Source organism: Aspergillus nomiae (genome assembly GCF_001204775.2).
Source record: "Aspergillus nomiae NRRL 13137 chromosome Unknown contig00059, whole genome shotgun sequence".
NCBI classification, from domain to species: domain Eukaryota; kingdom Fungi; phylum Ascomycota; class Eurotiomycetes; order Eurotiales; family Aspergillaceae; genus Aspergillus; species Aspergillus nomiae.
In genome coordinates, this window is record NW_015378114.1 from 49,484 (window position 1) to 76,606 (window position 27,123).

Genomic DNA, 27,123 nt, shown 5'->3' on the forward strand with positions numbered 1-27,123 from the left:
ATTAGTAGTATAAATAAACTTTCTATACAAGGCTGCGAGCGACATCTACAGATACTAACTCATAGTATTCTCTTGCTCGGCAGAATTCAGCTCACTAATATTCTCTGGAAGCATTGGCGGATCGAGGCTAGTTATTGAAGAACTATTATAATTAAAAAAGTATAGCTGGCGAGCTTAATCAAAAAATAGTAGCAGTTCACTTAACTGCTAATCTATTATACCTAAAACTTAAGATAAACTGTCGGGATTAACAAATATGTTCTCTGCATAGAAATTAAGATAAAATAAAAAGACAGACGATGTTAATTTATCCATTAACAGAAGATACTCTACTATACAAAGATAGTTGTTAAGTGCGGCTAACTTTTTAGGGCGAGAGAAGTAATATATACCAGGACCATGCAGTGATATGGGTGATTGAGATAGTTTCGAGATCTCCTGAACAGATCTAATCTTTCGTATACCAACTGCTGTTTTATATTATTCAACGCTATTCTCTAGAAAAGCGTAGTTAACACTGGCTTTGGAAATAGGATATTATAATAACTTACACGGGCCTCGATCGAAGTCTAGTACTATTCTTCTGTCGTCGAGGAATACTCGGCCTATGGAGAGTCCGACGGTAAAACGAGGCTCCTTTTTTTAATCCCTCTTACCCTGTATAGATATAGTCTTTATAATTTTCTAGGTCGCAAGAGTAGTATAGACTCTTGTATTGAGCAAATATAATTAATATCCAGAACTTTTAGTATTCTGCGATTACTTTCACCATCTTAAATCTATCTTTAATATTTAATTTAGACCAAATTTCTTCAAGCTGCACCCCTGGAACTTTCTCTATTATAATATATTCGGCGCCAACTAAGTTTTCTTTCGCTTTCGAGCTCCAAGTCAACACCTTCGGCACGGGTGTACCGAGCGTATTTCTGACCTGTGTTATCGAGCGCTAGGAAGAGATAAAAGAGTCAAAATAGGGAGATTAACTGACGAATTCTATAGTAGCCACTTCGCTGGCAGTAGTATAGTAAATCCACCCGGCGTTAGAGTTTGGAACTTTACCAACAACCTGTGCACCGTCCTACATTGTAAAAAGGAAAGTCTTATTAAACATTCTGTCTGGAAGTTTCTTAACGTGGACGCATTGTGTATCAGAATAGCCGGCCGCTTTAGCGGCAAGTTTTACCAGTTCATTCATATTGCAACGAATATGGCGTATCGGCATTTCGTAAGCTTCATTTACTAGGAAACGGCCCCTGGTATAGTTGAAAAAGTCGTCGTGCGCGTTCCAATCTGAATGAAGTTGCCAGCCGAGGTTTGGTGTTGATCGAGGAGATAAAATTTTACCTCGTTTCCTTAGTAAAGAAAAGTACGTGCGGATCATACTGATCGCAAGTCAAGAGTGGGATGGTTCAGGAAAATTGGCTGCGAGTTGCGCATCACGGAACCGTGGCTTTCACTGAGGATCGCTGCGGAAGATCGCCCGGAGGCCCAGCTAGCTCAGGGAACCTTCGGCGCTTGGGGAAGGCATTCCACGTGCCTATGCCAATAATACACCGGGTTCGTCATTACGGCCCGAACCGAGTAGTATACAAAAGTTGATGGGCCCTACTACTACTAGTTAGCTTATACGATACCGCGAGAAAATATTTACTCCTTGTGACCCTCCTTCAACCATTCATGCTCCAACAACTCCCTGGCGGATGGCTATCCCTCCAGTCCAACTTCATGATCTCCATAATGAACTCCTTATCTCTCTTACAAACTTCTTTCTCCGTTATCATAGCAAACGGGGTAGTTTCTGATTTGGGAATCTCTTGCATAATCCACCTAATGGCGTGCAAAGTCTCGAGACTCTCAACCTCTTCATACTTGCCTGGCCAGGGGCCGAAATATCGAAATTGCTGCGTTAAAACCTCCAGGTTGTACTCTTCATGACCATAAGGTACAGTGGCGCCACCGTAGATGAGAGATATAAGCTGGAATGGCGATTAGTGCTCTCTTCCCAGGACCAGTTCATTGAACAGGGGTGAAAAGCTCACCATAGTTCCGTATGACCAAATGTCGGCTGGAGAGCCCCACGGAGTCTCCATGATCATTCATCGGTGCCCCTAACGGAGTGCCTGACCTTGCTCACGTCGAGTCAATAGGGCATGTGCCACCAAGATCCCCTAGTCAAACATCCGAAAATCGCACATGATTCCCTACGCCTCGGTCGGCGTAATTTACAAAGATATTATCTGGTTTCAAATCTATAGATCTGTTATCAATGACGTTTCTAGATAAGTAACCAGGGATATTATTTTTACCTGCATGTATATAACCGCCCTGGTGGAGACAATTGAGCGCTTCAAGAATACGCCGTGAGACGCATTTAAGCTCCTTTCGGTTCAAGGGCCTTGCCTTTGATGCTTGAAGAAGATCATCTTCAAAGTGTTTCAAGACAATGATAGTTGGCTCGGGAGGATCTTCGATTTCATCAAGGACGGGTCGGAGGCAAGAAGTTTTGGCCTGAAAGTGTTTGAGAATATCTAGTTCATTGTTTACACGTGGATGATTTTCAACGCCCTTAATGATGACGGTCTCTTTTGCTTGGTTTCTACGAGAAACTAATCAGTATGTCTTCTGCATGACCTGAGCTTTGTGCACTTACTTCGCCAACCAAACAGTGGCTCGGACTCGCTTTGCGATCGTGTATTTCCCTAGTTTGCCTCGAAGAATCTGCCCAGTTCGAAAGAGCGAGGACATCGTCAGTGGAATGCTTGGCGTCGCTGGTGCCGTGGGAGGTCAGCAGCAAGATATTGTAGTGAAATGCTATTTCCCGCTATTGCAGGAGACGAGAATGTCTGTCGAGATTCATTCAGCCAGGGGGGTTCTTTCTCACATTGAGAAACGCTTCCGAGGTACCAGCTCTAAGGGGGCCAGGATTTAGTGGCTTCTTATTATATAGTTGGAGATCCAGGCGGATATTGATGCTAATACTAAGGTGGCAAAACTAACCGCAAGAGGAAATCCAAAGGTCCTCCACCGAGATTGCTTTACTATCTTGCGACAGACTTGTTGAAAGTCAAGTTGCTCTGTTCTTGAGGGTCGAACTCCAGAATACTCGAATTGAGCCTTGCCTTCGACACGGAAACTTTCCCGAGAATAACCTCGTCACCTCTGACCAGGATCGTCCTTACATCCCCGTCTTAACTTCAGTAGAAGATTCACCTCCTCAGGTGACCATTGCATGCCCTTCCTAGAGGTCCCATATCCTGCGGACCCCATGAATTCCAAAGCCTTTTGCTCGTTATCTCCCTTGTCTTTACCGCGCCGTGTAACACAGCTTAAGAGATTCAACGATGCCCAACCGTCCTAATGGAAATTCACCAACCAGGCCAAATGTCCCTTAATTACCCAGAGTAACCAAGTCAAAGCGATGCAACCAAGCCAACAGAACCTCCTTGAGACCTTGTCGGAGAAGTTCGTCACCGAATAGATACTCGTCAACCCGGTTTTGATCCCAGGAGAATGTCCCTTGCTGACTATGAACCAAGGACGCATTCCCACTCCTGATCATATATTTAGTCTCCTCCCAGTCACTCAGATACAGACGGACAGGTCCCCACATCAAAGTCTGTGCCATAACACCAGGAAGCAGATCGTTAAATTGCGGATGGGCATGGACAAGAGCCCATTTCTCACTGACCGAATTGATCTCTCTAACGTCAAAACGTCGCCTAACATCTACACACAACGTTCGGTCTACCATCTGGCGGACGGTACGCTTAAGGTACGATATCTGCTGCTCAGCGAAGTGATGTACCTCGTCTAATGGGAAACTGTCTCGATCACGCCCAACGTGCTGGATGATAGTAGCCTGCATATGCTCGATTTCCTGCTTCATTTTCTCCAGCCGGTAGCTGGTCCACTCGGTGTATAGTTCGGGGAGATCACAATATGGCCGCACGTTTGACAGATAGCTATCGTCGTGGAGACCGGGTATCGCTGCGCGGTATGAAGTTATAGTTGTGATCCGCTCGGTTGCTCCGAAGGCTCGCGCGGCCAGATGTTCGACTTGGCCTCCTTGTAGTATGACGCAGTGCCCCAGGGAAGGTCCTTCGACCTATATGAAGAATTATTATTTATAAAGTTCCTGTTGAGACCATAGGCTGGTGGCTATATACCTTTACTGCACTTCCGTCATTCTTCCTAATATAAGTTTCTCCCCCAGTCATATGTGTAGTATCGCTGAGCATCAGGACCGCTACGTACGGGTAAGAGTCATGGCTTTCTTTCGTTAGCACGCATCACAATGCTTCGAAAATTGAACAGGAAGGATACAAGAAGAAAGCCAGAAAGAAAAGATAGACAGCAGGAGAGAGACAGGAAAGAAAGAGTGCCTACTGCCAAGGTATAACCGCACTCTCCCTAAGCGGATCATAGCCATCCTGCTCAACCATACAGACGCTGCTCGCTTTTGGTTCCACCTCAAGCTCCTTCATCAGATCATCCACTGTACAGCCAGCAGTTTGGATATTTGTGTGGCCAATTTCGATTGGCATGATTATAGTCAGTGGCACGCCAGCAACCTCAGACACAATTCTCATTGTCCCTGGATGCGTCCAGAGGTCAGAGATGAATTTGGAATGTTGGGCTAAATTCCGAAGAATAAATGTCCCAGCGCCATATGACTTCGCACAGTCTTGTAGGGTATGAGGCTTCATCAGACATCGTCGATACGCATGCACCCCTGCCTCGGAGAGGAATGGGAAGGGAGCACTTCCTGCTATTGGGGTTGATGTTTTCGAGCCTTTCAAGCCTAGGTCTTCCATGGTGAGCAGGGTGGCAGGAGGGGCATAGTTAAGGTGAACCTAAAAGCTATGTTGTTAGAATAGCTGGGGAAAAGATGCAAGTCCCACAACGGCGTACTTCGGGGTCAAAGATATCCTCGGTCTCATTACACCCAAGTTGCTTTTGCGTGTGCTCTCGAGTAGCTATCATGGTGTTCAACTCCTCAGACAAGATGAATAACTATCCAAACCGTGTGGTATTGCCTCGTACAAAAAGGACCAGAGCATGAGAGCTATATACGGGCCAGAATTCTGATAATGGGAAGTTCAATGTGACACGAATGCGGTGCACAGGACTTCCACTCCTTGTCAGGAAAACAATTCCACCTGTCCTTGGACAATCTATCATTCTTCTTCTAGGTTACACTGGCAAAAGTGTGAAGGACGTCAGCTGAGGCGGTGCTTTCTCCTGAGTAAAACTAAAAGGAGAAATATCGCATATTGCATGTTGAATGTTGTAGGATAGATATTCTTGGTCATTCTTAGGGATTTGGTGAATTCATAATCTTTAGTGCACACCCAGCGAAAGGGTCTGGCCTGGTCCTATTGGGAGGGGGATGGGAAGATAGGGATCTAGCACACTACAGATACCATACAGTAAGGATCGATGATAAGGAACGAGTGGGTTTATCTCGGTAGGACTCGGCAGGACACCGTTTGAAACCAAGATAAGAAAGAACGAGATGTTTTTAGTTTATTAGTTAGGGTAGTGGAGTGGCAGGTGATCCAGTAATGGATGATTCGCTACGATCGCCGTGCGACAGTGGTTGGTTCGTCTAAGCGTCATCCCCGGAAAGAATTCCGTTGAACTTCTCCAACACGCGGATAACCACTTACTTCCATATCGAATGTCCAGACCACACCCCCACTAGATACGAGTCATTCAAGGTCTTCCTTCATCTCCGCATTGGATCCATCGGGATCGATGCGAATGTGTCGTTATCAGTTTACCTTCACTTAGCGCCGACTGAGTCGAAGATCGACGTCTGGATTCTGGATTAGTCGAATGGATCCCGCCTTGCTTATCCAGAAAGTGGTGCAAATGCTTAACCCCTCTCGAGATTACCGGCCTTTCGGCTAAGCGGAGAATATTCTACTGTGGGCATGATAATGATAGGTCGAAGCCCAGATCAGAGCGACGCGTCTGATTCCGCTGCAAGGGATGCGTTGTGAAGAGACCCATTTATTACCTTCCTTGCACCGCTCTTACACAGGGTTGACCCCTGAATGTAGCAGTGAGGCAATGCACCTGTCTATACTCGATTAGATCTATCTTCTCATTCCATCTTTTGAAACACAAGGGGCATTCCACATTGTCATTGCAGTATGATGCCGGAGGTGGACAGAAATGCCATCCCGGGCACATTTACTCTGGTGGATTTGGAGCGTACATTGGCCACGCGACATCTGGACGGAGGAAACAGTGACATTGTTCTCGTTCCCCAGCCTTCGGATGATCCTGATGACCCACTAAACTGGTCGCCACGACGAAAATTACTGTCGACCATCTGTGTCAGTTCGTACGTCTTCGCACACCTGTAATGACACATTGAGCACGAGCTAATCGCCTTTTGGATCTGAAGGTATACCTTGTTCGCAGGTATTGCATGCTCAGTTGTCTACTCAGTACTCGTTTCACTCTCCGAGGAGACAGGGGTTTCTGTTGGCACTTTAAACGAAGGCACAGGATATATGTTCCTGCTTGCAGGATGGGGTCTACTATTTTGGCAACCATTCGCATTGCAGTATGGTAAGCGGCTGACATACATAGTCTCATTGGTCGGAATGATGGTAAGTCTAGATCACTGATAGACGAAGTGTATTTCTAACATGGTTATGCGGCTAGGGCACGCTGATCTGGGGGTATGTACAGCTTCAACTTCACTTTGATCAATTGACACTGACGGGCCAGTCCTTATATAACGAGTAATGGACAATGGATCGCTCGGAGCGTCGTGACTGGCTTTTTCTTAGCGCCAATCGAGGCCCTTCCTGAAATAACCGTCACGGATGTGGTACGTATCCCAATGAGACATCGTCGCGATCCAATCTGACGGGACCAGTACTTCACGCACGAACGCGGAACGTATATGGGTCTATACGCCTTCTTCCTGGCCGGCAGTAACTATTTTGCCCCAGTTATATGTGGCTTCATTGCCGAGTACCAGGGTTGGCAATGGGTATTTTATTACCCTGCCATTTTCTGTGCCGTCACCGCTACGTTCCTTTTCTTTTGCATGGAAGAGACGAATTATACGCGTGAAGGTGTCGAATGTACCACATCGGCGCTCCCAGTGAACCCGTCTTCTTCAACATCCGGGAAAGACGAGCAAGAGAAAGCTGACCCTGTTGATACTCGACATACGGACACAGAGGCCGGTGAAGTACATAATGTGTACCATAAGAAAACTTACATCCAGAAGCTGTCACTTCTGGGACCGCGTCAGCCCAAAAATCACATGCTTAGACGGCTCTGGCATGGGTTATATTATTTGAGCTGGCCAGTTGTGTTTTACGCAGGGTAAGTTTAGAAGTCCCAGTCGATCGGAACCTTGGAAAGGTAACTTGCGAAACAGCTTTTCCTATGGCTCGTACCTGATTTTTTTCAATGTGTTGAACGCAACTGCCTCAATTATTCTTGGCTCTGCCCCATACAACTTCAGGTATTTAACCCGAGAGAGCCAACTGGATCCATATCTTACTGAAAAAGCACCGCAATTGTCGGCCTTTCCTACATTGCTTGTTGTCTAGGCGTGGGTCTTGGGTATGTCTCCCCACCTTGAGGGTGCACATCGTTGCAATACTAACTGATACATAGCGCCATCTTCACCGGTAGATTCAGCGACTGGCTAACGATCCGACTCGCTCGACGGAATAATGGAATCATGGAAGCCGAACACCGTCTTTGGCCGTTCCTTATCTGTCTCGTGATCCTCCCGGGCTCATTGATACTCTGGGGCGTTGGCGCAGCACATCAGGTCCATTGGTTTGGCCTCCTAGTAGCGATGTGCTTTATTGCGATGGCGAATACGTGTGGCGTCACCCTTAGTGTGAACTACCTCGTCGACAGCTACCGGGAGCTAAGTGGCGACGCGATGACAAGCATCATCTTAGTTCGAAACACGATGTCTTTCGCTATCGGTTACGGGCATGTCATTCATTCTTTGTCCACATGTAGCGGTGCATGCTAACGGGACACAGCATCACCCCCTGGATCAACAACATGGGCTACCAAAACTGCTTCATCTCCGCCGCATTTATCGGCATGGCCTGCGCAGCCGTCTTCCTCGTCATGATAAAATACGGCAAGACACTACGTACACGCAGCCGCGAGAAATACTGGAACCGCGTTGTCGAGAACCGGGAAAAGGGAATGACGCATTAGACTTGCAGTACGCAATAAATCGGACGCAAGCCCTATATTCATTTCTACCAAACAACCAAGTCTCAATACAATTACAATGTACCCACTAAAGCATAGGCACTCACTCCACCAAATGAATATCCCCTTGATCATTATACCCAATCTCCCGAACCTTGACACTCCTCAGATGACTCACTCCCTTGGAAAGCTCACAATCATGATAAAAGATGTACCACCGTCCCCCAAACTCCACAATCGAATGATGTGTCGTCCACCCTAACACCGGCTCCAAGATCCGGCCCCTGTACGTAAACGGACCCAACGGACTCTTCCCAGTCGCGTACGCAATATAATGCGTATCGCCGGTCGAATAACTGAAATAATACGTGCCGTTATATTTGTGCATCCAGGAGGCCTCGAAAAAGCGTCGCTCATGATCATCTGCCTTGAGCGGGCTGCCCCCCTCATCCAGAATAACCAGGTCCTGCACAGGCGTCGCAAACCCCAACATATCATCCGTCAACTGCGCAACGCGCGGATAGAGAGCAAGCTCATTCTCCCCAGACGGCTCCTGAGGCCCCGTCTTCGAAGCATCAAACACCCATTCCCCAGCATCTTTCGACCAACACTGTAACTGGCCGCCCCAGATACCTCCGAAATAAAGATACGCCTTCCCATCATCATCCACAAAAGACGCAGGATCGATGCTATAACTCCCCGCGATATAGCTCTCCTGGGCCGTGAACGGTCGCTCCGGTTTGTCGGCCACAGCGACCCCGATCCGGAATATGCCCTCGTGGTCGCGGGCGGGCAGGTAGAGATAGTATTTCCCATTCTTGGTGGCCGCATCAGGCGCCCAGAGCTGCTTGCTTGCCCAGGGAACGTCGGCGAGGCCCAGGACGACGCCGTGGTCCGTTACGGGGCCGGAGATGGAGTCCATGGAGAAGACGTGGTAGTCATTCATGTCGTATTGGTCGCCATTGTCGTTGAATTGGATGTCTGTTTCGCGGTCGTGGGAGGGGTAAATGTAGAGTTTGTTGTTGAAGACGTGGGCGGAGGGGTCGGCGGTGTAGATGTGGGTTATTAGAGGGGGATTATTGGAACTGGACATTTTGAGTGATTGTGATTGTTAGTGAGGAATTTTGATTCTGTCTTTGTACGATTATTTGGGGTTGGGGGGATATGAAGCTGTACTTAGTTTGTCATGTTGTTCTTTTTATATGGTAGGTCTTCTAGTTTAGCCGGACAGCCTAAACATGAATACCAAGAGCTTTCCCCGCAGGTTTACCCCGCGGATAAATGGTTTCCGTCAGTTATCGTTAGGGCTGCGTTGCGCCGTGGCGGGAAAACTTGGCTGATTTCTGTGTGTACCTGGCGGGTGAGCCATGGATAAATACGAGGCTAAGTATATGGATTATGGACTCACTTATCCAAGTTGACAAGAGCTACTAAGTATGGAACATGACTTGGGTGCATTTCTGATCCACTAGATTTACTATGTCATTAGGTACATTTATTCTATCGAGAAAGGTGATTCTGCTCGGAAGAAAGAAACGTAACATCATGAAAGGACAGCCCATCGTGCAAGGTAAGAAAATCATAAATGGGCGTTAAAGTAGGGCACAACATTGTATGAATGACGAGAATCACAGGGTGAGATTGAGAAAGGTGACTGAATATAGATCTCATGATACTTGCAGTAACCATAGTTACTACGCCGTTCAAAGAAGGCGACAGACCCAGGAGAAACGAACAAACAAAAACCCCAAGAAGAAAAGAGAAACAGCGTACGTATAATGCTGGAGGTACTAGATGACTAGGCTTGTCTAAGTCTAATGGAGGAAAAAATGAAGCCTTGCAAGACATAAGCTTGGGCGTTCGAATTTGGAACGAGACACTAAAGGGAGCGACTCACTATCAGGTCTTTGGTCACATAAAACCTTCCCATAACTTGAAGCGATGAGTGACGATATTCAACTTTCGTTCCACTCTTGATCAATGAGCTCTAGTAGCTCTGTCTCAGTTTCTTGTTCCATTCCCCATGAGTATGACTCCTGTTCTTCCGCTGGGGTCTCGCAACGCTGGAGCCCGATGAACCGACCGAACCGCCGCCGCTTAGTCTCAATGTCCACGTCCTTTTCGTTTTCTGTACCAACCCAGGGCGGGATAACCACGGGATAGTAAGAGGTCGCGGGGGCTGGTGGCCACACTTGATGATAATGGATGGCAAGCTCATCTAGTTGTCGAGAAGTCAGGAGATGGAAGGCGAGGAGAGTAGTAGGGAAGTCTGGGTGTGCGAGGGCAGTAGTGCTGGATACCAAAGGATACAGGGGAGTCCGTAAGTGGGTAAGAGTGGGGACAAAGCATGGGTGGTGCCGTCTGTGTCTCTCATCGGTCGTCGATCCTGGGACTGCTGAGCGCGTGGTGGGACGTGGCAAGCATGTCACTCGGCGTTCTGGAGCAACAATACTGGCAGAATCGACCACAGTGTGAGAATGAGGTGAAGAAGCCCTGGCCTCTGGCATACTGAAGAGGCTCCCGAGCACTAGGGCCGGTTATTCAGTCGAAATACGGATCGGTGGTTTCCAGAAAGCACTCGGCCTTTGCCTATAGAAGCGCGTGTCAGAAAAGCGTAAATGAACGTTGGCAGATCAGGTCACAGCGGTTGACTGGCTATATATTGTGCGACAGTCTCAGCAGAGGCTCACGGAGAAAGAACTCTTTGTCCTGCACGGGCTCAATGACGGCTTCTATGGGGCCATTGTTACCGAGCCTTTGTCCTGGGTCAAACGGGGTTTCACTGTAAGCGGAGAAGCTTAGTCCAACGCCGTTGTGTCCGTTATTCATGGACAAGGTCAACGGGGGTGGTGAATAGTGGTTTCAATTGCGATCAAAAAGGTGCATTGAACTATATAAATCATTATGTATCCCGTCCTTGGATCTTGAAAGCGCCACCTGATAGGACAAAGCCCGGACTGCAGTTGCGCCGGGTAGAAATAATCAATTCATTACAGAGACATATTAGCCACTCCAGTTTCCAAATCTGTGCCATTTTCCGACGGCAGCCCAACAAACTTGTTGATGAAGTTGAAGATGGTGTGGTGCCACATGAGGGAATTCTCTGGGTTTAGTACCCAATGATTCTCATCAGGAAACGTCAAAAATTGACTCTCCACGCCCCTCATTTGCAAGACATTGAAGGCACTAAGTCCCTCCGCAATCGTCAACCGATAATCCCGTTCATTATGGATAACCAAGTGGGGTGTTTGCCAGTTGCCTGTGAATCGGGAGGGATCCCACTTGTCCCAGTTCTCTGGGACTTTCCAGTAGGGGCCCTGGAGGTCTCGAACAGGGAAGTAGAGCTCTTCAGTGCTCAACAGTGCCCGCATACTGAAGATACCATCATGAGTCACAAGAGCCTTGAATCGGCGACCAAGGTCATGTCCCTGGATCCAGTTCACCATATACCCACCGAATGACGCCCCCAGGGCCACAGCTCGAGTTGTGTCGACATAGTCCAGGTTCTTCTCAATATAGTCAAATCCCTTTTCGAGATCGATGTAGGGTCGTTCTCCCCAGGAACCACAAATTGCATCTGTAAATGCCTGTCCATAGCCGGTACTGCCTGTGGGGTTGGGAGTGATGACCACATACCCTTGCTCAGCAAAAACAGCGGGATTCCAGCGCGTGCTCCACTGATCATTCCATGCTCCTTGCGGACCTCCATGAATGAGATAAGCGAGGGGATATTTGTTCCCAGGCTTGAAGTCGGATGGCTTCACAACCCAGGCATGCACGGGGTGGTCCTCAGCTCCCCTGAACCAAATTTCATCGACCTGCGCTGGAGACAGTCCAAAGGCAGCACCGCCACGAGACAGTGAAGATATGGCCTTGGGGCTCTCGGGAGACTGCGGGTCGACAATCGTCCACCGGCTGTTTTCTACCAAGCTGTTGCTCGAGACCAGTAGCTTGGATGATTTGGCTGATGCAGGGAACACATCAGTCACATACCCCGAGTGTGTCAGCTTCTTCAGCGCAGAGGGGCGAGAATGACGGAAGTTAGCTAGGGGAAGCTGGTATAGAACACCACGGCCATTTTCCTCTACTTGAACGAAGAGGGACTGGTCGTCGTTTGCGAATGTCACGGCTGATGGACTTAGATGCCACAAACCCTCTCCATCCGGGGACGCGAAAGCTTCTATCATCTCTCCACTCCAGGGGTTGGGCACATAGAGTATTCTGTTCTTGTCAGACTCATAACCATCTTCCCTCATTGCAAGGAGAGCGATAGAGCTGCCATCTGAGGAGAGGACGGGGGAAGACATGGCTCCTTCAAGGCCCTTGACTGCATATATCTTTTGAGACTCCAGTGCAGTCACACTAGTCCAAGAAAACATCGGACAATAATAACACGAGCAGGTGGTGTGCGTGGCAGGGTTCTCATTAGGATCCTTAGCTACGAAGACAATTGCGGAGGGGCTGATGTCAAAATCTCCAGAGCCCCCAAAAGGTGGGATCGGTGATTCAACGCCGGTTAAACCGCATACTGAGATCAGGTTGGTTAATCCCGAAGTTGAGTACTTGCCTGCATGTCTAGTAGCAGGGGTCAGCGGGGCTTGTTGTAATAGGCCGTACCAGATCGAATTCCTCTGGGGTTCGATGTACGAGTCCCAATGCCTGACATATAATGAGGAGTACAGTTTCCCGGTAGTGTGAGGCTTTTTAGCATCATGAGGGTTATAAAGGGACCCATCCGGATTCGCCTGGCCAGTTACAGCGAACCCAATCTTTCCTGGCTCAATGGTGGTGACCTTGAGGTTCGCCACTGGTCCAGGGACTGTTCCAGCAGTGTATGTCTTGCCTGCCTCTCGAGCATGCCCGATTATGAAGCTCGTATTGCCGTTTGCCTTTGTTTTGAGCCATATTAAACGGTCATCGTTCCCTAGCCACTGAGGAGAGCTCGCACTTGGATCATTTGTGATGAGAGAAGATCGGCCTGTGGTGATATCCACTACTCGTATTTCGTTGGTTTTGGCATGCGACTCGAAGGAGTAGGAGGTCTGGGTATACACAGCCAAAGTGCCGGATGAATTGGGCACAGCAGCAGACCGCCGAGGAGCTCCCAATAGGAGCCTAAAACAGTCATCAAGTTAACAATCTGTTGAGCCAATAGGTACCGGAAGGACAATTGAGATATGCGCTTGCATTTCTGTGCTCCTGACAAGAACAGTGAGAGTGGGGGACTGTGAACTTACTCTGGTGTGAACTTCATTGGACGAATGGTCATGACAGATCTCCAATTAACTATAGGGTAGTAGGTACCCACTGCTGGGCCGCAGTAGGTAGGTTTATAAGAAAGGAGCTATATAGATATAGAAGAGAAAGTGGAGGATCTGTAGATAGTGATGAGAGAAGATTTCAGGGAGGTTTCGAAAGGAAGAAGCAAAGGAGACCAGGTGGCGTGAGAGGGAGAAAAGGCGGACCTTGTTGGAGAAGCAGAGCATTAAATGCGGAGATCATGGGATGATGGGTCACGCTGCGCTATCCCCACTTGGTCCCCATCGACGCTAAACTGAAAATCATCCATGTCAATCCACCGGAACCCGAATTGGGTAATGAGCTACTGATAGGTAGTGCACATGACTCAAATCCTAATCCTAGGAATCCTGAACATCTAGATTGTTTTTTTTTCTTTCCACATTACAGCTTATAATTACACACAAACATGGACCAAGGTAAAGTCATCATACAAAGGTCAACCCTAGAGTACCGAATAAATCAAAATATCTCTTCATGAATTCTCGTCTTTACTCCTCGTCTTCTTCGCTCTCGTCTTCTTCCATCCCCTCGGCGGCGGTGACATTGAAAGTTGGCGCTTGGTCAACACCCACATAGCTGTCGCTCATCAGGTACAATGTCAATTCATGGTCGCCAGGGGTAGGAACGATGTATTCGAGACGTAACTCCAACTTCCGCCCAACGGTAACTCGTTTGATCGCAAGCAAGCTCTTGGTCTTCTCATCTCCCACGACCAACCACCAGTTCTCCATCTTCTTGTTGGTGTAGAAGGGCGCGTGCACCGTCATATCGGGTTCCTCATCTTCTTCGACCTCCCGTTCGATCTTGACCTTGAGGTACGCAGGCTCGCCAGCAGTAATATCGTCCGGATCCTCGACCTGGAAGTCGATATCAATGTTGGGGTATTTGTCGTTGGTGAAGGCTGCTGCCTGTGCCAATTGCTTGTTGTCAAGACCAAGACGTTTGACCAGTGTAGCGTAATCCTTGTTCTCCGACGGGTCCATGGCTTCCATAAACTCGAAGATGTCGTTGATGCCAAACTCATTAGCCACCTTAATCACTTCAGGGCTGAAGTGAGGGATCTGCTTGAGAGGGCTATCCCGATCCCACATGGCCTGGACAACCATCTGGGACATCTCCATAGCATTCATAGCATTCAGATGGCCTTCCGAGGAGAGAACGTCCACACACGCGCTAAGCAAGTTGAGAACCTTGCTAACGATGACTTCTTGATCCTTCGCCAGGTCGATGGTGAGTTGCATGCGCGAGAAGTGGGCTTGCAGCAAAACAAAGGCCTTGAAGTGTGGTGAGTCGTACGCAACCTGGGACATCTTGACTGGCACCCGGTCGTACACGCGGCGCAGAATGTGGTCTTCGTGACGACGCATCTGGATGGACTCGAACTCCGTAGCGGATGTGATAATCTCCAGAATACCCTTGAGTTTTGTACGAGCCGACAAAGAGAGGAGGAAGGTCTGCATTGTGATGAAAGAGATATTGTAGTACGCTGCGATCATGGCGGCATTAAGAGGCGAAACACTATCGTCTTCTTCATCCAAATCGATGATCTTGGCTTCAGAAAGTTCCTTCAAAGTGTTCTCTACAAGCTCCGACAAGAAGGTGCTGAGGCCCTCGTAGCTGACATCAGTGAGACCGTAGAAGCTGGGGTTAGCCAGGAGGCGGCGGTAGAAGTATGTGTGCGTCATCCAGTCGACGGCGTCCTGGGTAGAGGCAACGACTTTAGTGCTGATTTCAGTCACGAAAGCATCATGCAAGTAAGCCTGCAAATGGCTCTCCACAGGAAGCGCCTCATTAAGGAACTTCTTGTAGTATTCGCGTTTGACCGACGGAACCATGAGCACGCCTCGGCCGATCTTGTCTTCGCCAGGGCGAGAGGCCTTGCCAAACATCTGCAGAATTTCGCTGATAGGATAGTCGATATACCGATGTTCGCGGCCTTCAAAGAACTGCGTTCCCATGACGATTACCAAGTGTGCCGTGAGATTGAGCTCCCAGCACACATCGCGTGAAGCAAGGAGCACTTGAATAGCACCAATTGAGAAAAGGTGAGAGACAATTCGCTTGTCAGTAGGACTCAACGCCTCATGATAGTATCCGATACCGTGAGACAGTGACTCAGCCAAGGTCTGCTCCTGGACCCGGTTAAGTAGTGGTGCCAATTCGTTCACATCGGCATTCAGGAATCGGTCTTCATCGTCATCGGTAGCACAAGCGGCCAGCAGATCCATGGCGGTAGAACGGGTCTGCTTACGGTTTGGCACGAAAATGATTGCGGGCTTGTCTGGTGAGAGCTGCAAGATCGAAGAATACGCCGGTCTGGCCATCGCCAACATGAGGGAGGGGAAATGAGGGATGCTAAAGGACTGGATATGGAGTTCCAGGGGAACTGGACGGGCATGCGGGCTGAAGTTGTAGATGGTATGTTTGTTGGCACCAATCCATTCGCCAATGTCCCGGGCGTTAGCGAGCGACACACTCAGACCAACGATACGCATACCATTCTCCAGCTGAAGAGCGATTGAGTGCATGCGCGACACCACAACCTCATAAACATAGCCCCCGTAGCCTCCCAGCATGTGGAGCTCATCTGCGATGAACAGCTGCACGGTCTGTACATTCTTACGCCTCTGCCATTGCCTAGAGAGGACGTCCCACTGTGCTGGAGTGGCGAGCACAAGGTCTGCCCGCTCCAGGAGCTTCAGGTCAGCCGTCGTCTCCCCAGTAAGCTTAACAATAGTCCTGCCACCGGAGAGTTTGCTTAACCTCTTCTCCCAGTCAGCGTGTCGTTGATCAACGAGTTCCTGGAAGGGGGCAAGATAGACAGCGCGGCCGCTGTCCTCCTTAGCCCAATGACGCAGTATCGCGAGTTCCGCACATACGGTCTTTCCGCTTCCAGTAGGAGCGCCGATGAAGACATTATCATCTGTATCAAAGAGCGACTTGAAGGTCTGCGTTTGGATCTTATTAAAATACTGCCAATCGGAGTATAAGTTCTGGTACTCATCACGCTTCAATGCCTTAACTGGAGCACTTTGCATGGCCAATAGAGGCGTATGCGGGGGGAATCTCTCCGGAAGGATCAACTTCTGGAAAGAGACAGCGATCTTCGTTTCGGAATGCATCCAACGATCGGAGATGAGTGAAATAAAGTAATTGGGGGGCATCGGCTCTGTGATAGGAACCGTGAACTCAACAAGATGCTCGTTCATCTCCGACTGCGCATAGTCTTTGCGAAGTATGAACTGATCATGGAAAAGGATTTCCTCGCCATCACAGTCCTCCACTACAATCCAGAAATCCTGCGCGGTTCCGTGCAAAGCCTCGTCCCAAACAAAGTTGGGTGTGATGGTCAATTCAACGCGTAGCATGGACCGCGTCACCGGTTGAACTTGTGCTTGGACTTCCAAACGAGGGAACTTGGACACAAGGTCGCAGACAACACGTCCGGCCTTCGGCATACCCAGAAGCTCGCCCATACGCGGAGGATCAAGGTCGAGATAGCTTGCCCACGGCACATCAATTCTTTCGGCCTTTTGCATGATGTCCCTGGGGCAGGATGGGAACTGACGAAGAGGTGTCATTGTCGGCCACATGCGCCTTTCAGCCATCTTGCAGAGGTCGAGAGCTGTCTTGGCAACAGACGACCAACCCTTCCTTAGCGCAATCTCGAATAGAGCTCGCAGAAGACGGCCAGCAGATTGGGTTACATAGACCATGTCTGCCATCAAAGCAAGACCATCGAGCTTCAGTCTCGAAATATAAGCCTGCAACAAAACATTGATTTTCGAATGAGGCTCATCAATACCTTCCTTGACAGGGACTGGCACACGGCCCAGAAGCTTCGCGAGTTCAAGCTTCTCGTCCTGACGGACAGGAATATACTTAAACTCATCGCTAAGAGCGAAGATTCGGAAGAGCTCAATGGTAGTAACTGATGGCTGAAGATGCTGAGAGTACGTTAACATGGAGTTGTGGCCAATGTAGTAATGCGAAGCGACCCGTCCCAGCTCAGTAGACTGAAGACGACCAGTCTTCTTCTCATATTTCACAAGCCCTGCCCGCTCCAAGATCACTGCCGCAGAGTGGACGAGGTCAACGCGCTTCTGCTCCAAAGCATCATCATTCTCGTAATCGGCACCAACACTATACAGCCCAGGAGAGCGCAGCATACGGACGAAGAGGTAGGTGTAACCCAACCAGTCAACACCCTCATCGCGCGTCCGGATATTTCCAAGAACAATCTCGGCGTTCATGTTATCCGCAAGTTTGCTTACAAGCTGACTCTCGATAGGGAGTTGTTGGTTCATGAGGGAGAGGTAGTACTGAATTTCCGTCTGGGAAGTGATGATGATACCTTCGCCGAAAGTGTCATATTGCGGTCGACCAGCTCTTCCCAACATTTGCAGGACATCTTGAGGGCTTAGCTCAACCCAGCTACCCTTCTCTGGAGAATAGACCTGGGTGCCCTTGATGATGACTGTATGTGCAGGAAGGTTAATACCCCAAGCAAGAGTGGCGGTACAAACCAAAACCTGGATGCTGCCGTCTGCGAAGAGTGCCTGGACTGAGTCACGATCGGCAAGACTCAGACCAGCATGATGGATACCAAAACCGTAGGGAAGGAGATCCTTAAGCGATGCATCATCTACAGACTCTGCTTCTTCAGCCAGGATGGCTCGGCTAGCAGCATCGCTTCGTAAGATTTGACCAATAGTCTCCATCTCCAAGGCCTTGTCTCGGATATACTTCGCTGTCTTGGCCGTCTCTTTCCGAGAGTGAACGAAGATAAGCATCTGGTTCCTACGCTGCCCAACTTGCTCGATGACTTTATTATAACAGATATCATTCATGGTCTTCAACTGTTTGATGGCCTTCTTGTCTGTAACACCAATGAACTCCTGCTTCAACGGACAAGGCCTATAGGAGCCATCGAAATGGAATAGGCCTTTTACGGGGTCCACTCTCAAGAAGCTTCCCACATCCCGATAGTTAGGGAGGGTGGCACTCAGACCAACAATTCGGACAGGTTCACCAGTCTGCTCGCCCTTGCGAATGGTCCGACTTACGATGCTTTCGATGACAGGGCCACGATCGTCGTGAAGAAGATGGATCTCATCAATGATAATAAGCCGCACAAGCTTAATATAGCTTGTCTCTGATGCCTTTCTCGTAACAACATCGAACTTCTCTGGGGTCGTCACAATGATCTGAGTTTCAGCGATTTGTTGCTTTGTCAGCTGGCGATCGCCGGTGAGTTCGGCGACTTTGATGCCATAGGGCTCCAAGCGCTTGCCAAGGTTTCCGACCTGCTCTTGCACCAAGGCTTTCAAGGGTGAGATAAAAACGATCTTAAAATCGTCCAGCATGATTTCGCCCGTCTGAGGGTTACGGTTCTTTCCAATCTCTCGTAGGACGGTGAGCATGGCAACATTTGTCTTTCCAGATCCTGTAGGCGCACAGACCAACATGTTACCATCATCATGGAAAGCCGAAGGGAAACACTTGGTCTGAATACGGTTGAGCTCCTTCGAGCTTCCAAAACCAACCCGCGCCCACTCGGGAAGTTCTGTGGTCGGGATGTTCTTCTCTCCGGGATCTCTCTTCGCTTTGGGAGGCGGCACATGAATCTCTTCGTATCCTTTGAATGTCCGCTTGGTCGAACCTTGGGGTAATTTGACACTGGGGTTTGTCATCAAGTGATTTCCTTGGTGGAAGACGAGGTTTTCCAGATTGATCAGCCGTTTGGGTTGAAGGCCTCTGACCAAGCCGCCATCAGCTGGCTTTTCTTCTGGGGCGGGAGCATTTGGTACATCGACGTCCATCAGGTCGAGCTTGATCTTCTTCTCAGGTCGACTACTTCCATCATCACGAGCTGTCTTTCCTCGAATTTCATCCAAAATGGCACGATGACCGGCTTCGACCATTTCGCTCTCGACCAAGTTGCGGGCATCCGCATCTTCGGCCACCCTGCGCCACCGAGTGGTCCAAACAATCTTGTCCCGGTTCGTAACCAGTTTAGCAACGAGGTCCGGATAGTCATAGTCGAAGAGCTCCATTAGATCATTTTCCACATCTCGGAGTGGCTTCTCAGCGCCATCCTCGCCTTTACCGCCAAGGATCTCAAGTGCCTCCGTGGCCTTCTCTTGTTGGATATGGGCATCTGAGTATGCTTTACCGATCTCACGCTGAAGCCAGTAGGCATCAATTTCGCGAGCGGAAACCTTGAGTCCTTTATCCCCTCGGTTACCACCACGGTCCACGCCGCCGTCTATTACCATTTCCTCGGTGTCGAGATCATCGGCGTCAGCCTTGTCGGCGGTTAACTCGTCAGTGCCGGCTGCGTCTTGCAGATCTGCCTCGTCCTCATCTGACAGCTCATCATCGTCTCGCACTTCATTGACAGTGCCCATGCGCTCGTCATCTTCGTCTTCCTCGTCGAAAACAACGGCAACACCTTGGCGTTCGTCAAGTTCCTCCTCACCTTCACCCTGAAGACCACCGTCCATATCTTCATCTTCGTCCTGCGCGTCGTAATCGGTGATCTTTTTGCCCAAATTCACAAGCTCGTTGAATTCTTTCGGGTTCATGGAACTGCCAAGCAAATCATCAATCTCCTTCTTCTTATCGAAGTCTTTCATTTCCTCGTCCTTCAGGTACTCCAGCACGGCATCGGCGGCACTTCGTACGACTTCATGAGGAACATCGCCAAGATGGTTTGCGGTCATGGTAAGGATAAGATCATATGTGGCTCGGGTGGCTGGCGTCCGGGGGCGGTATTTCAAGCCTTCGACAACAGCATCGGCAGCCGAAAGGATACCTTGGCCTCGTAATTGTGCAGGTTGGCCTCGTTGGCGCTTCTTTTGTTCTCGGGCGAGTACGTCCTCGCCTTCTCGAATCGAACCTCGCTCGATTTCGGTCAAGCCTGCTTTCTTTTTCGTCTTTGGCGCATCATCACGCGCCATTCGGCCGCCCATCTCCCGAATGCTAATCCGACCTGCGAGGGACTCTGGGTCTCCGGTAGGTTCATCGTTGATGCGAGAAATGAAACGACGGTCCGCCTGGAGAACCAGGTTGGACATCGCCGAGTACTTATACTGGGAAATATTTTGGTCCGCCATCTTGATGGTATTATAATGCGATTAACTGTGCAACAAAAGAACGAAAGGGATTGAAATCAAACGCGATCGTGTTACGACTGGAATAAGTCGTCTGGGCTCGGTGGAGCTCACGATCAACCGGCGCGTCGACACTCCTGCGACGATAAATGAATCCTGCAATTATATGAGATTCCAGAAGATTTCACAAACCTGGAGCATCCTCCTGCAGCAGACAAGCTTCGTCGTTGGTGCAGGGCCGCAAGCTGCGTGGAATGGTTCGCGGTGTTGAAGAGTTGTTGCGTTTGAGAGTTCCGCTTCCGAAGTTCTCTTCGAGCAGATTTCAGTGGCGAAGACGGAAGGTTTGGCGATGGGTGCCTCAGGCAATAATAAACGCTTTACCCTTTTCGCGCGCCCCAGCTAATCACCTTTAAGCTCTTTTGTGAAGCTCGCGACGAAGCTCAACGACAATTTCCAACGTTCGATTCATACTGGGATCATGCCAGTTTATGGCAGTCGGATTTCACACTTGATTCCGTCGCGCATCTCGCCTCTCTGCAAAACCGATCTTATATTACCGTATCACTGCCAGGTACACCGAACCATCTGCCATCATGCCCGTCGTCCATCGCTGCGCGTCGCGATGCCTTCTCCAGCTCCAAGCCTCACGCTCCAACGGGGTGCCAAAACACGCTCTACTGTGAAATTAAAGGATCTACCACAAGGAGCATTGAAGCTAGAACCTTATCATGATACCGTAGAAGATGCACCACGATACCCACCGGTCGTACAGGGGCATAGGAATAATATGGAGAAGTTCCAGAATTGTGTTATCCTTACAAGAGTTGGGGGCTTCTATGAGGTATGGACAACGGATCCAGAGAGTCCATCTACTCGCTGAGGCCTCAGCTCGTAAAAGTTTATTCCTAACCTGACTCTAGCTGTATTTCGAGCAAGCTGAGGAGCTCGCGCCGTTGCTCAATATCAAGCTTGCTTCCAAGAAGACCAGCGCCGGTCCTGTTCCCATGGCAGGTTTCCCATTCTTCCAGCTAGACCGCTTCTTGAAAACCCTTGTACAAGATCTCAATAAGTACGTTGCCATCAGCGAGGAGTTCGCGCACGACACGGAGGACAAAGCTCGCACAGGGGGACTTCTCTTCGATCGAAAGGTCGCCAGAATTATCACACCGGGCACATTGATTGACGAGAAGTTCATGGATCCTGCGGAAAACAATTTTCTCCTGGCCATATACATAGATGAACCGTCCTTGAAAGCACAACTAGAGCAGCAACATGATGTCTCGTCACATCAACATGTACTGTCATCGGCGTCTCAGTCCGTAGGCTTATCCTGGTTAGATCTTTCCACGGGTGACTTTTTTACCCAGTCTACGACAGCACAAATGCTTCCTTCAGCTATTGCAAGATCGGTGCTCGCGAGATCTTGGTTGACCAGGGCATTCAGGATTTGATCGGGCAGGAGCTGCAACTACTAGTTGGGCACGACCATCGACTGATGACGTTCTTCCAGTTTCCCCGAGACATCTTGCCCATGTCTCGGTGGGATTCGATGCTAGAAGCGCCCGTCGCTCCTAAATCTATCGAATCTTTCACGCCGGAGGAGACAGCCGCTGGTTACAGCCTCCTGGAGTACATCAGGGTTCAACTACAGGGCTTAGATCTAAAACTCCAACCCCCTCGTCGCCGGCACTTGAGCGAATCCATGAATATTGACCGCAATAGCTTGAGGGGGCTGGAGATTCTCGAAACCGCTCGGGACGGCTTCGGCAAAGGGAGTCTGCTTCATGCAGTTCGGCGCACCTCCACCAAAAGCGGAGCGCGTCTCCTCAGGGATCGCTTGAGTATGTCTCACACGCACATTCCATTTGTTCGAGGATTTCGTAGTTGTAATCTAACCACTTATTCTCTAGGTTCTCCGTCGACTTCCTTACCGGTGATCAACGAGCGCCTTGACCTTGTGTCGGCTTTCATCGCCAACAGTGAGCTACGTGATTGTGTGATCCAGCTGCTGAAACGTAGCTATGACGCTCAGCGCCTCGTCCAGAAGTTCACACTGGGACGGGGAGATCCTGATGACCTGATTTGTCTCTCAAGGGCTATAGAAGCTTCGAAAGAGATCAAGCGGGTCCTTTCTGCCACAGGCTTCGACGTCCCCTCGTCCGCCCAGGCCAACAATAGCCTTGCTGCTATGACCAATCGACTTCATTTGGACGGGCCTACCATACTCGCAGACAAAATATTGGCTGCTATTGATGAAGAGGGGCTGCTCCAAAAGCAGCGGATTGAGGATGATACCGCCGCAGAGGCGGCGATTCTAGCTCAGGAAGTCACCATGAACGAAGGCTTGCCCACTGACCTCGACGCTTTGCCCAAGAAGGTCCGGTCCAAAAGCTCTACCCGAGCTGGCACACCTACCGATGAACCAGCAGACGTCGACACCTGGATTATGAGACGGGATGCCAGCCCTGCTCTACGTAAGCTCCACCGATCATTAGCCAAATTGCAGGATGAGAAAGTCAACTTGACACAGCGTCTTCGTGATTCTGTCGGGTCATCTACTCTGACCCTCAAGTGGACGCCTGGTCTCGGACATATATGCCATGTCAAGGGCACCAAGGTATCCCAGCAAGCCCTTGAAGAATTAGGAGTGACACGAAACGTCTCCACCACTAAATCAACCAGGTCGTTCTACCTACCTGCATGGACCGAGCTAGGCAATCGAACAGACCAAGCGAAACTCCAAATTCGGCAAGAGGAGCAACTGATCTTTGAACGACTTCGCCGCGAAGTGATTCTCAACCTCGTGAAGATCCGGCGCAATGCCGCCGTAATGGACGAACTAGACGTCGCGTGCTCATTTGCAACACTGGCACAGGAACAGCGCCTAGTTAGGCCCATTCTGACAAAGGGAACCTCCCACAAAATCGTCGGAGGAAGACACCCGACTGTCAAACTCGGTCTCGAAGAGCAGGGCCGACGCTTCGTCAGCAACGACTGCTTCTTAGGCGATCAGGAACGCATCTGGCTCATCACGGGGCCCAACATGGCCGGGAAGAGCACCTTCCTGCGTCAAAACGCCCTCATCACGATTCTCGCGCAGGTCGGATCGTTCGTCCCAGCCGAATACGCCGAGATCGGGATCGTCGACCAAATCTTCAGTCGCATCGGCGCGGCGGACGATCTCTTCCGCGACCAGTCCACATTCATGGTGGAAATGCTCGAGACAGCCGCTATTCTCAAACAGGCGACATCCCGCTCCTTCGTCATCATGGACGAGGTTGGCCGCGGCACCACCCCAGAAGATGGCACCGCCGTCAGCTTCGCGTGTCTGCACCATCTCCACTATCGCAACCGATGCCGCACACTGTTCGCGACTCACTTCCACGAGCTCGCAGACATGACGCACGACTTTAACGCTCTCGGCCGGTACTGCACGGACGTCAAGGAGACCGCCTCGGGGTCATTCTCATTCGTCCATCGGCTGCGCCAGGGCGTGAATCGCGAGTCCCATGCGTTGAAGGTCGCGCAGCTGGCGGGCTTACCGAAGGAGGTCCTCGAGATGGCTCGAAGCGTGCGGGACAGCGCCCGTAACGCTCAGCAATCCCGGTCAGCGGATGTCAATTGGAAAGCCGAAGCAGGTTCCTACCCTGCGCCACCTAGCGCATAATGTATGAAATTCTGAATATTCATGTACAATACTTCCACACACACCCCATTTTATGTACAGTAGCCATCAACTCATACAAGACACCCTCTATCCTAGGATATAATACATCATAACCTCATAACTCAGCCATCAACATCACCCATGGTCAAGTAAAGAAAAAGAAAAAAAAAACCACTAAAGCTTCGCCGCAGCCCTCCCCTCGACCTCAACCACAACGCCCTCCCCGAACTCCACCTCCTGACAATCCTCATCATCCACCCCATTAACAAACTGCACGACGACAAAGTCCACCCTCCTGGACCCCAGCACAACCATGGGCGCATGCCACGTGCCGGCCGCATACGTAACAGCCTGGCCACCGCGGGCGACAAACGCCTTCAGGTTCTTCAGATCCGGGGGGTCTCTCACGGTAACAGGGCCGGAGGGCGTCATGGCGGTCGCGGTCTGGCCCTTGAGGGTCGGGGCGACGACGACCAGGAAGAAGGGTTCGGGGTGGCCGCCGGCGTCGGGCTGGCTGGAGAGGTCGACGGGGGTGAAGGTCTGGGTGGTGAAGGGGTGGCGCTCGAGGATGCGCACGTCAAAGAACTTGGTGTTCTGGCCGCGCAGCTGGCGCGGGAAGCAGCTGAACATGGTCATCCGCGCGGATGACGGTTGGTTGCTTGGGCAGTGGCCCGGGTAATTGTCTTGCAGCGGCGAGATGGGGCTGTACTTCAGAGCGGAGTTTTGGTTGGCGAGCACCGGGGCTGGGGTGTGCGGTGCCAGGGAGGAGACGCTGGCTGGGGGTTGGTTGAGGTCGCGCGGCAGAGGAGAGTAGATCGCCGTGCCGAAGGGCGCGAAGGCTTCTTTGGTGAGTGGTGAGGGGGCGACGTGGACAGTCGGCGTGGTGGTGAGGATGGGCGCCATGGTGGTTGTGGTTGTTATTTTGCTTGGTGGGGGTGTTCGTGGACGGTGATTCAGCAAGGTCCTGCCTTGCGACGCTGTATTCAAGCTCAATTGGTGGTATTGGTCTTAGGAAGAGGAATTGGGGAAGAAAAGAGGACTGCAAAGAGGGACGAAGCAAATAAATATCAACGACGTCAATGGGTCGGGAGTCTCCGCATTTGATTCTCCCGCGTTTCTCTTATCGGAACATGCCGATAAAGTCATTTTGTTCAGTCCGACTTCCTCCGTCACTACAACTATCGCTTACCACATCACAGTTCAAAAAAGAAAGGAAATATATTGTTTTCGCTATTACTGCTCGCTCTAGTCTTTGGGCTTGTAGATTGACCCCTCTGCGATTTCCTCTTCACCCCGCTCAACCCCGTCCAGCCCCTCCCGTTTTTCTCTCATGCTCATATATATAATGCCGCTCGTCCAAAGCATCAGAGCAATCGAGCACCCGATCATGGCCCACATACCCCTGGTGAACCTGGGGGCAAACGTAGCAGAGTAGAATAGGATGCTCCACCAAGCGTTGACGGCATTACTGCCCAGGTTCATACTGGCAATGACCACCGAGCGCATTCGACCATCCTGATACCGCATGACATCGTTGCACCATGCGAAGAATGTAGCCTGGCAGGCATAGACGGCGCCGGCCCAGTAGTAGGCTCCAAAGACCGTCGCGGTGGAGTCGAATTGAGTTAGGATAAGTGCGGAGGTGATAATGCCGGTGATCCCAATGAAGAACCCTACCAGGTAGCGTTTCCCGCCCATGAAGTCGGTCAAGGTAGCCCAGAATAAGGTCGACACAATCCCCACGGCGGGCACCCCCGATGGATAGTTGTTTAGCTGCGTGACGGCATACTTGTTGGTAGGGTGTGACTTCATGTAGAGCGCGAGCAGGGTGTTGGTCGAGAAGGACTCCGTCTCGCCGGCAATGATCCAGAGTATGACGAAGCCATACCAGTACCAGGTGCCGAAGATCTTCTTCGCAAAGGCTAAGTCTAAGCGCGACCTCGCTGGGCTTGCCTCAGGCATGCGGGAGATGGCCAGGGCTCGCTCAGAAGCCGAGAGATATGGCGCCTGGGTTGTGGCGGGGGTATCAGGGAACAGGAATAGCCCGTAGAGTGCGATGGGGAGGGTGATCAGTCCGTCGATGATGAACAGCCATCGCCAGCCGGATAGTCCACGTGCTCCGTCGAGCGAGGAATGGATGCCGGCCTGGATGAAACCCCCAAACATGGTACCGGCGAGCCCAGAGGCAGTAAAGATGCCGCTTCGCTTGCCCAGCTCTTTCTCGGTGTACCAAGCCCCCAGAATGTAATGCGTTCCAGCGAAGGTAGTGGACTCCGCCAACCCTAAGAAGAACCGGATGGCCATGATACCCTGAGGATTGTGCACCGCGGCTGTGATCATGGTAAGACCGCCCCAGAACACAATCATGCAAGGGAAGAAAATGCGGGGGGAAAGTAGGTCAATGCTAGGTTGGAGGGTATTTGGCCGAGGATATAGCCAACCGTGAAAATTGTATTGATAACATTCAGTTGGTTTCCTTGGAAGTTGAGCTCTTCCTTCATTCCCGACACATAGGCGTTCGATAGATTGGAGCGATCTAAGTAATTAAAAAAGTACATCAAACAACAAAAGGAGAGGATGAAGAAATCCAGCTTTCGCAGCAGCTTCGCCTCTCCGGGCCTTGATTCCTGGCCTTTCAGATAGGTTCTGAGATTCGCCAACATGGTGAAGATCGGCGACGAGTACAATTGGTGCAGGACACGGAAGTACCTAGTTTGCAAAGAGCTTCCTCGGCCTCTTTATACTAACACCCCAACTGACCAGTATAGCCACTGGCCATTCTTGAGTCTTGTAAACTCTAATGGGGATCGCCATGAGGAGGACAAC

At 50.3% G+C, this 27,123-nt stretch overlaps 10 protein-coding genes across 10 annotated transcripts; 2 read left to right on the plus strand and 8 right to left on the minus strand.

Moving 5' to 3' along the window:
- Positions 1-1,667: 1,667 nt before the first annotated feature.
- On the minus strand, positions 1,668-2,090 carry ANOM_004229 (putative serine/threonine protein kinase; the record flags this gene model as incomplete). The annotated part of the gene is made up of 2 exons (XM_015549486.1): positions 1,668-1,976; positions 2,040-2,090. The coding sequence occupies 2 exons, from the start codon at positions 2,088-2,090 to the stop codon at positions 1,668-1,670; spliced, it is 360 nt and encodes a 119-aa protein (XP_015409113.1).
- Positions 2,091-2,172: 82 nt separating this feature from the next.
- ANOM_004230 (putative serine/threonine protein kinase) lies at positions 2,173-2,745 on the minus strand (the record flags this gene model as incomplete). The annotated part of the gene is made up of 3 exons (XM_015549487.1): positions 2,173-2,249; positions 2,307-2,596; positions 2,651-2,745. 3 exons carry the CDS (start codon positions 2,743-2,745, stop codon positions 2,173-2,175), a joined length of 462 nt encoding a protein of 153 aa, XP_015409104.1.
- A 643-nt stretch (positions 2,746-3,388) lies between these two features.
- Positions 3,389-4,983, minus strand: ANOM_004231 (uncharacterized protein; the record flags this gene model as incomplete). The annotated part of the gene is made up of 4 exons (XM_015549488.1): positions 3,389-4,105; positions 4,167-4,269; positions 4,387-4,853; positions 4,912-4,983. 4 exons carry the CDS (start codon positions 4,981-4,983, stop codon positions 3,389-3,391), a joined length of 1,359 nt encoding a protein of 452 aa, XP_015409106.1.
- A 1,175-nt stretch (positions 4,984-6,158) lies between these two features.
- On the plus strand, positions 6,159-8,217 carry ANOM_004232 (putative MFS transporter; the record flags this gene model as incomplete). Its single annotated transcript, XM_015549489.1, has 9 exons — positions 6,159-6,352; positions 6,416-6,623; positions 6,679-6,695; positions 6,745-6,847; positions 6,896-7,353; positions 7,409-7,495; positions 7,543-7,596; positions 7,651-7,959; positions 8,034-8,217. 9 exons carry the CDS (start codon positions 6,159-6,161, stop codon positions 8,215-8,217), a joined length of 1,614 nt encoding a protein of 537 aa, XP_015409107.1.
- A 100-nt stretch (positions 8,218-8,317) lies between these two features.
- Positions 8,318-9,307, minus strand: ANOM_004233 (glycoside hydrolase family 43 protein; the record flags this gene model as incomplete). The annotated part of the gene is made up of 1 exon (XM_015549490.1): positions 8,318-9,307. One exon carries the CDS (start codon positions 9,305-9,307, stop codon positions 8,318-8,320), a length of 990 nt encoding a protein of 329 aa, XP_015409108.1.
- An 862-nt stretch (positions 9,308-10,169) lies between these two features.
- ANOM_004234 (uncharacterized protein) lies at positions 10,170-10,721 on the minus strand (the record flags this gene model as incomplete). The annotated part of the gene is made up of 1 exon (XM_015549491.1): positions 10,170-10,721. One exon carries the CDS (start codon positions 10,719-10,721, stop codon positions 10,170-10,172), a length of 552 nt encoding a protein of 183 aa, XP_015409105.1.
- A 483-nt stretch (positions 10,722-11,204) lies between these two features.
- Positions 11,205-13,483, minus strand: ANOM_004235 (oligopeptidase family protein; the record flags this gene model as incomplete). The annotated part of the gene is made up of 2 exons (XM_015549492.1): positions 11,205-13,329; positions 13,452-13,483. The coding sequence occupies 2 exons, from the start codon at positions 13,481-13,483 to the stop codon at positions 11,205-11,207; spliced, it is 2,157 nt and encodes a 718-aa protein (XP_015409111.1).
- Positions 13,484-14,003: 520 nt separating this feature from the next.
- ANOM_004236 (ATP-dependent RNA helicase BRR2) lies at positions 14,004-20,633 on the minus strand (the record flags this gene model as incomplete). Its single annotated transcript, XM_015549493.1, has 1 exon — positions 14,004-20,633. One exon carries the CDS (start codon positions 20,631-20,633, stop codon positions 14,004-14,006), a length of 6,630 nt encoding a protein of 2,209 aa, XP_015409109.1.
- A 49-nt stretch (positions 20,634-20,682) lies between these two features.
- On the plus strand, positions 20,683-24,297 carry ANOM_004237 (mismatch repair ATPase MSH1; the record flags this gene model as incomplete). Its single annotated transcript, XM_015549494.1, has 6 exons — positions 20,683-20,887; positions 20,950-20,971; positions 21,045-21,471; positions 21,551-21,963; positions 22,026-22,471; positions 22,541-24,297. Coding segments are annotated over 6 exons (3,228 nt in total), but the record flags the coding sequence as incomplete, so codon positions are not given.
- Positions 24,298-24,471: 174 nt separating this feature from the next.
- Positions 24,472-26,664, minus strand: ANOM_004238 (ureidoglycolate hydrolase; the record flags this gene model as incomplete). The annotated part of the gene is made up of 2 exons (XM_015549495.1): positions 24,472-25,274; positions 25,698-26,664. The coding sequence occupies 2 exons, from the start codon at positions 26,662-26,664 to the stop codon at positions 24,472-24,474; spliced, it is 1,770 nt and encodes a 589-aa protein (XP_015409093.1).
- Between the last annotated feature and the right edge of the window lie 459 nt (positions 26,665-27,123).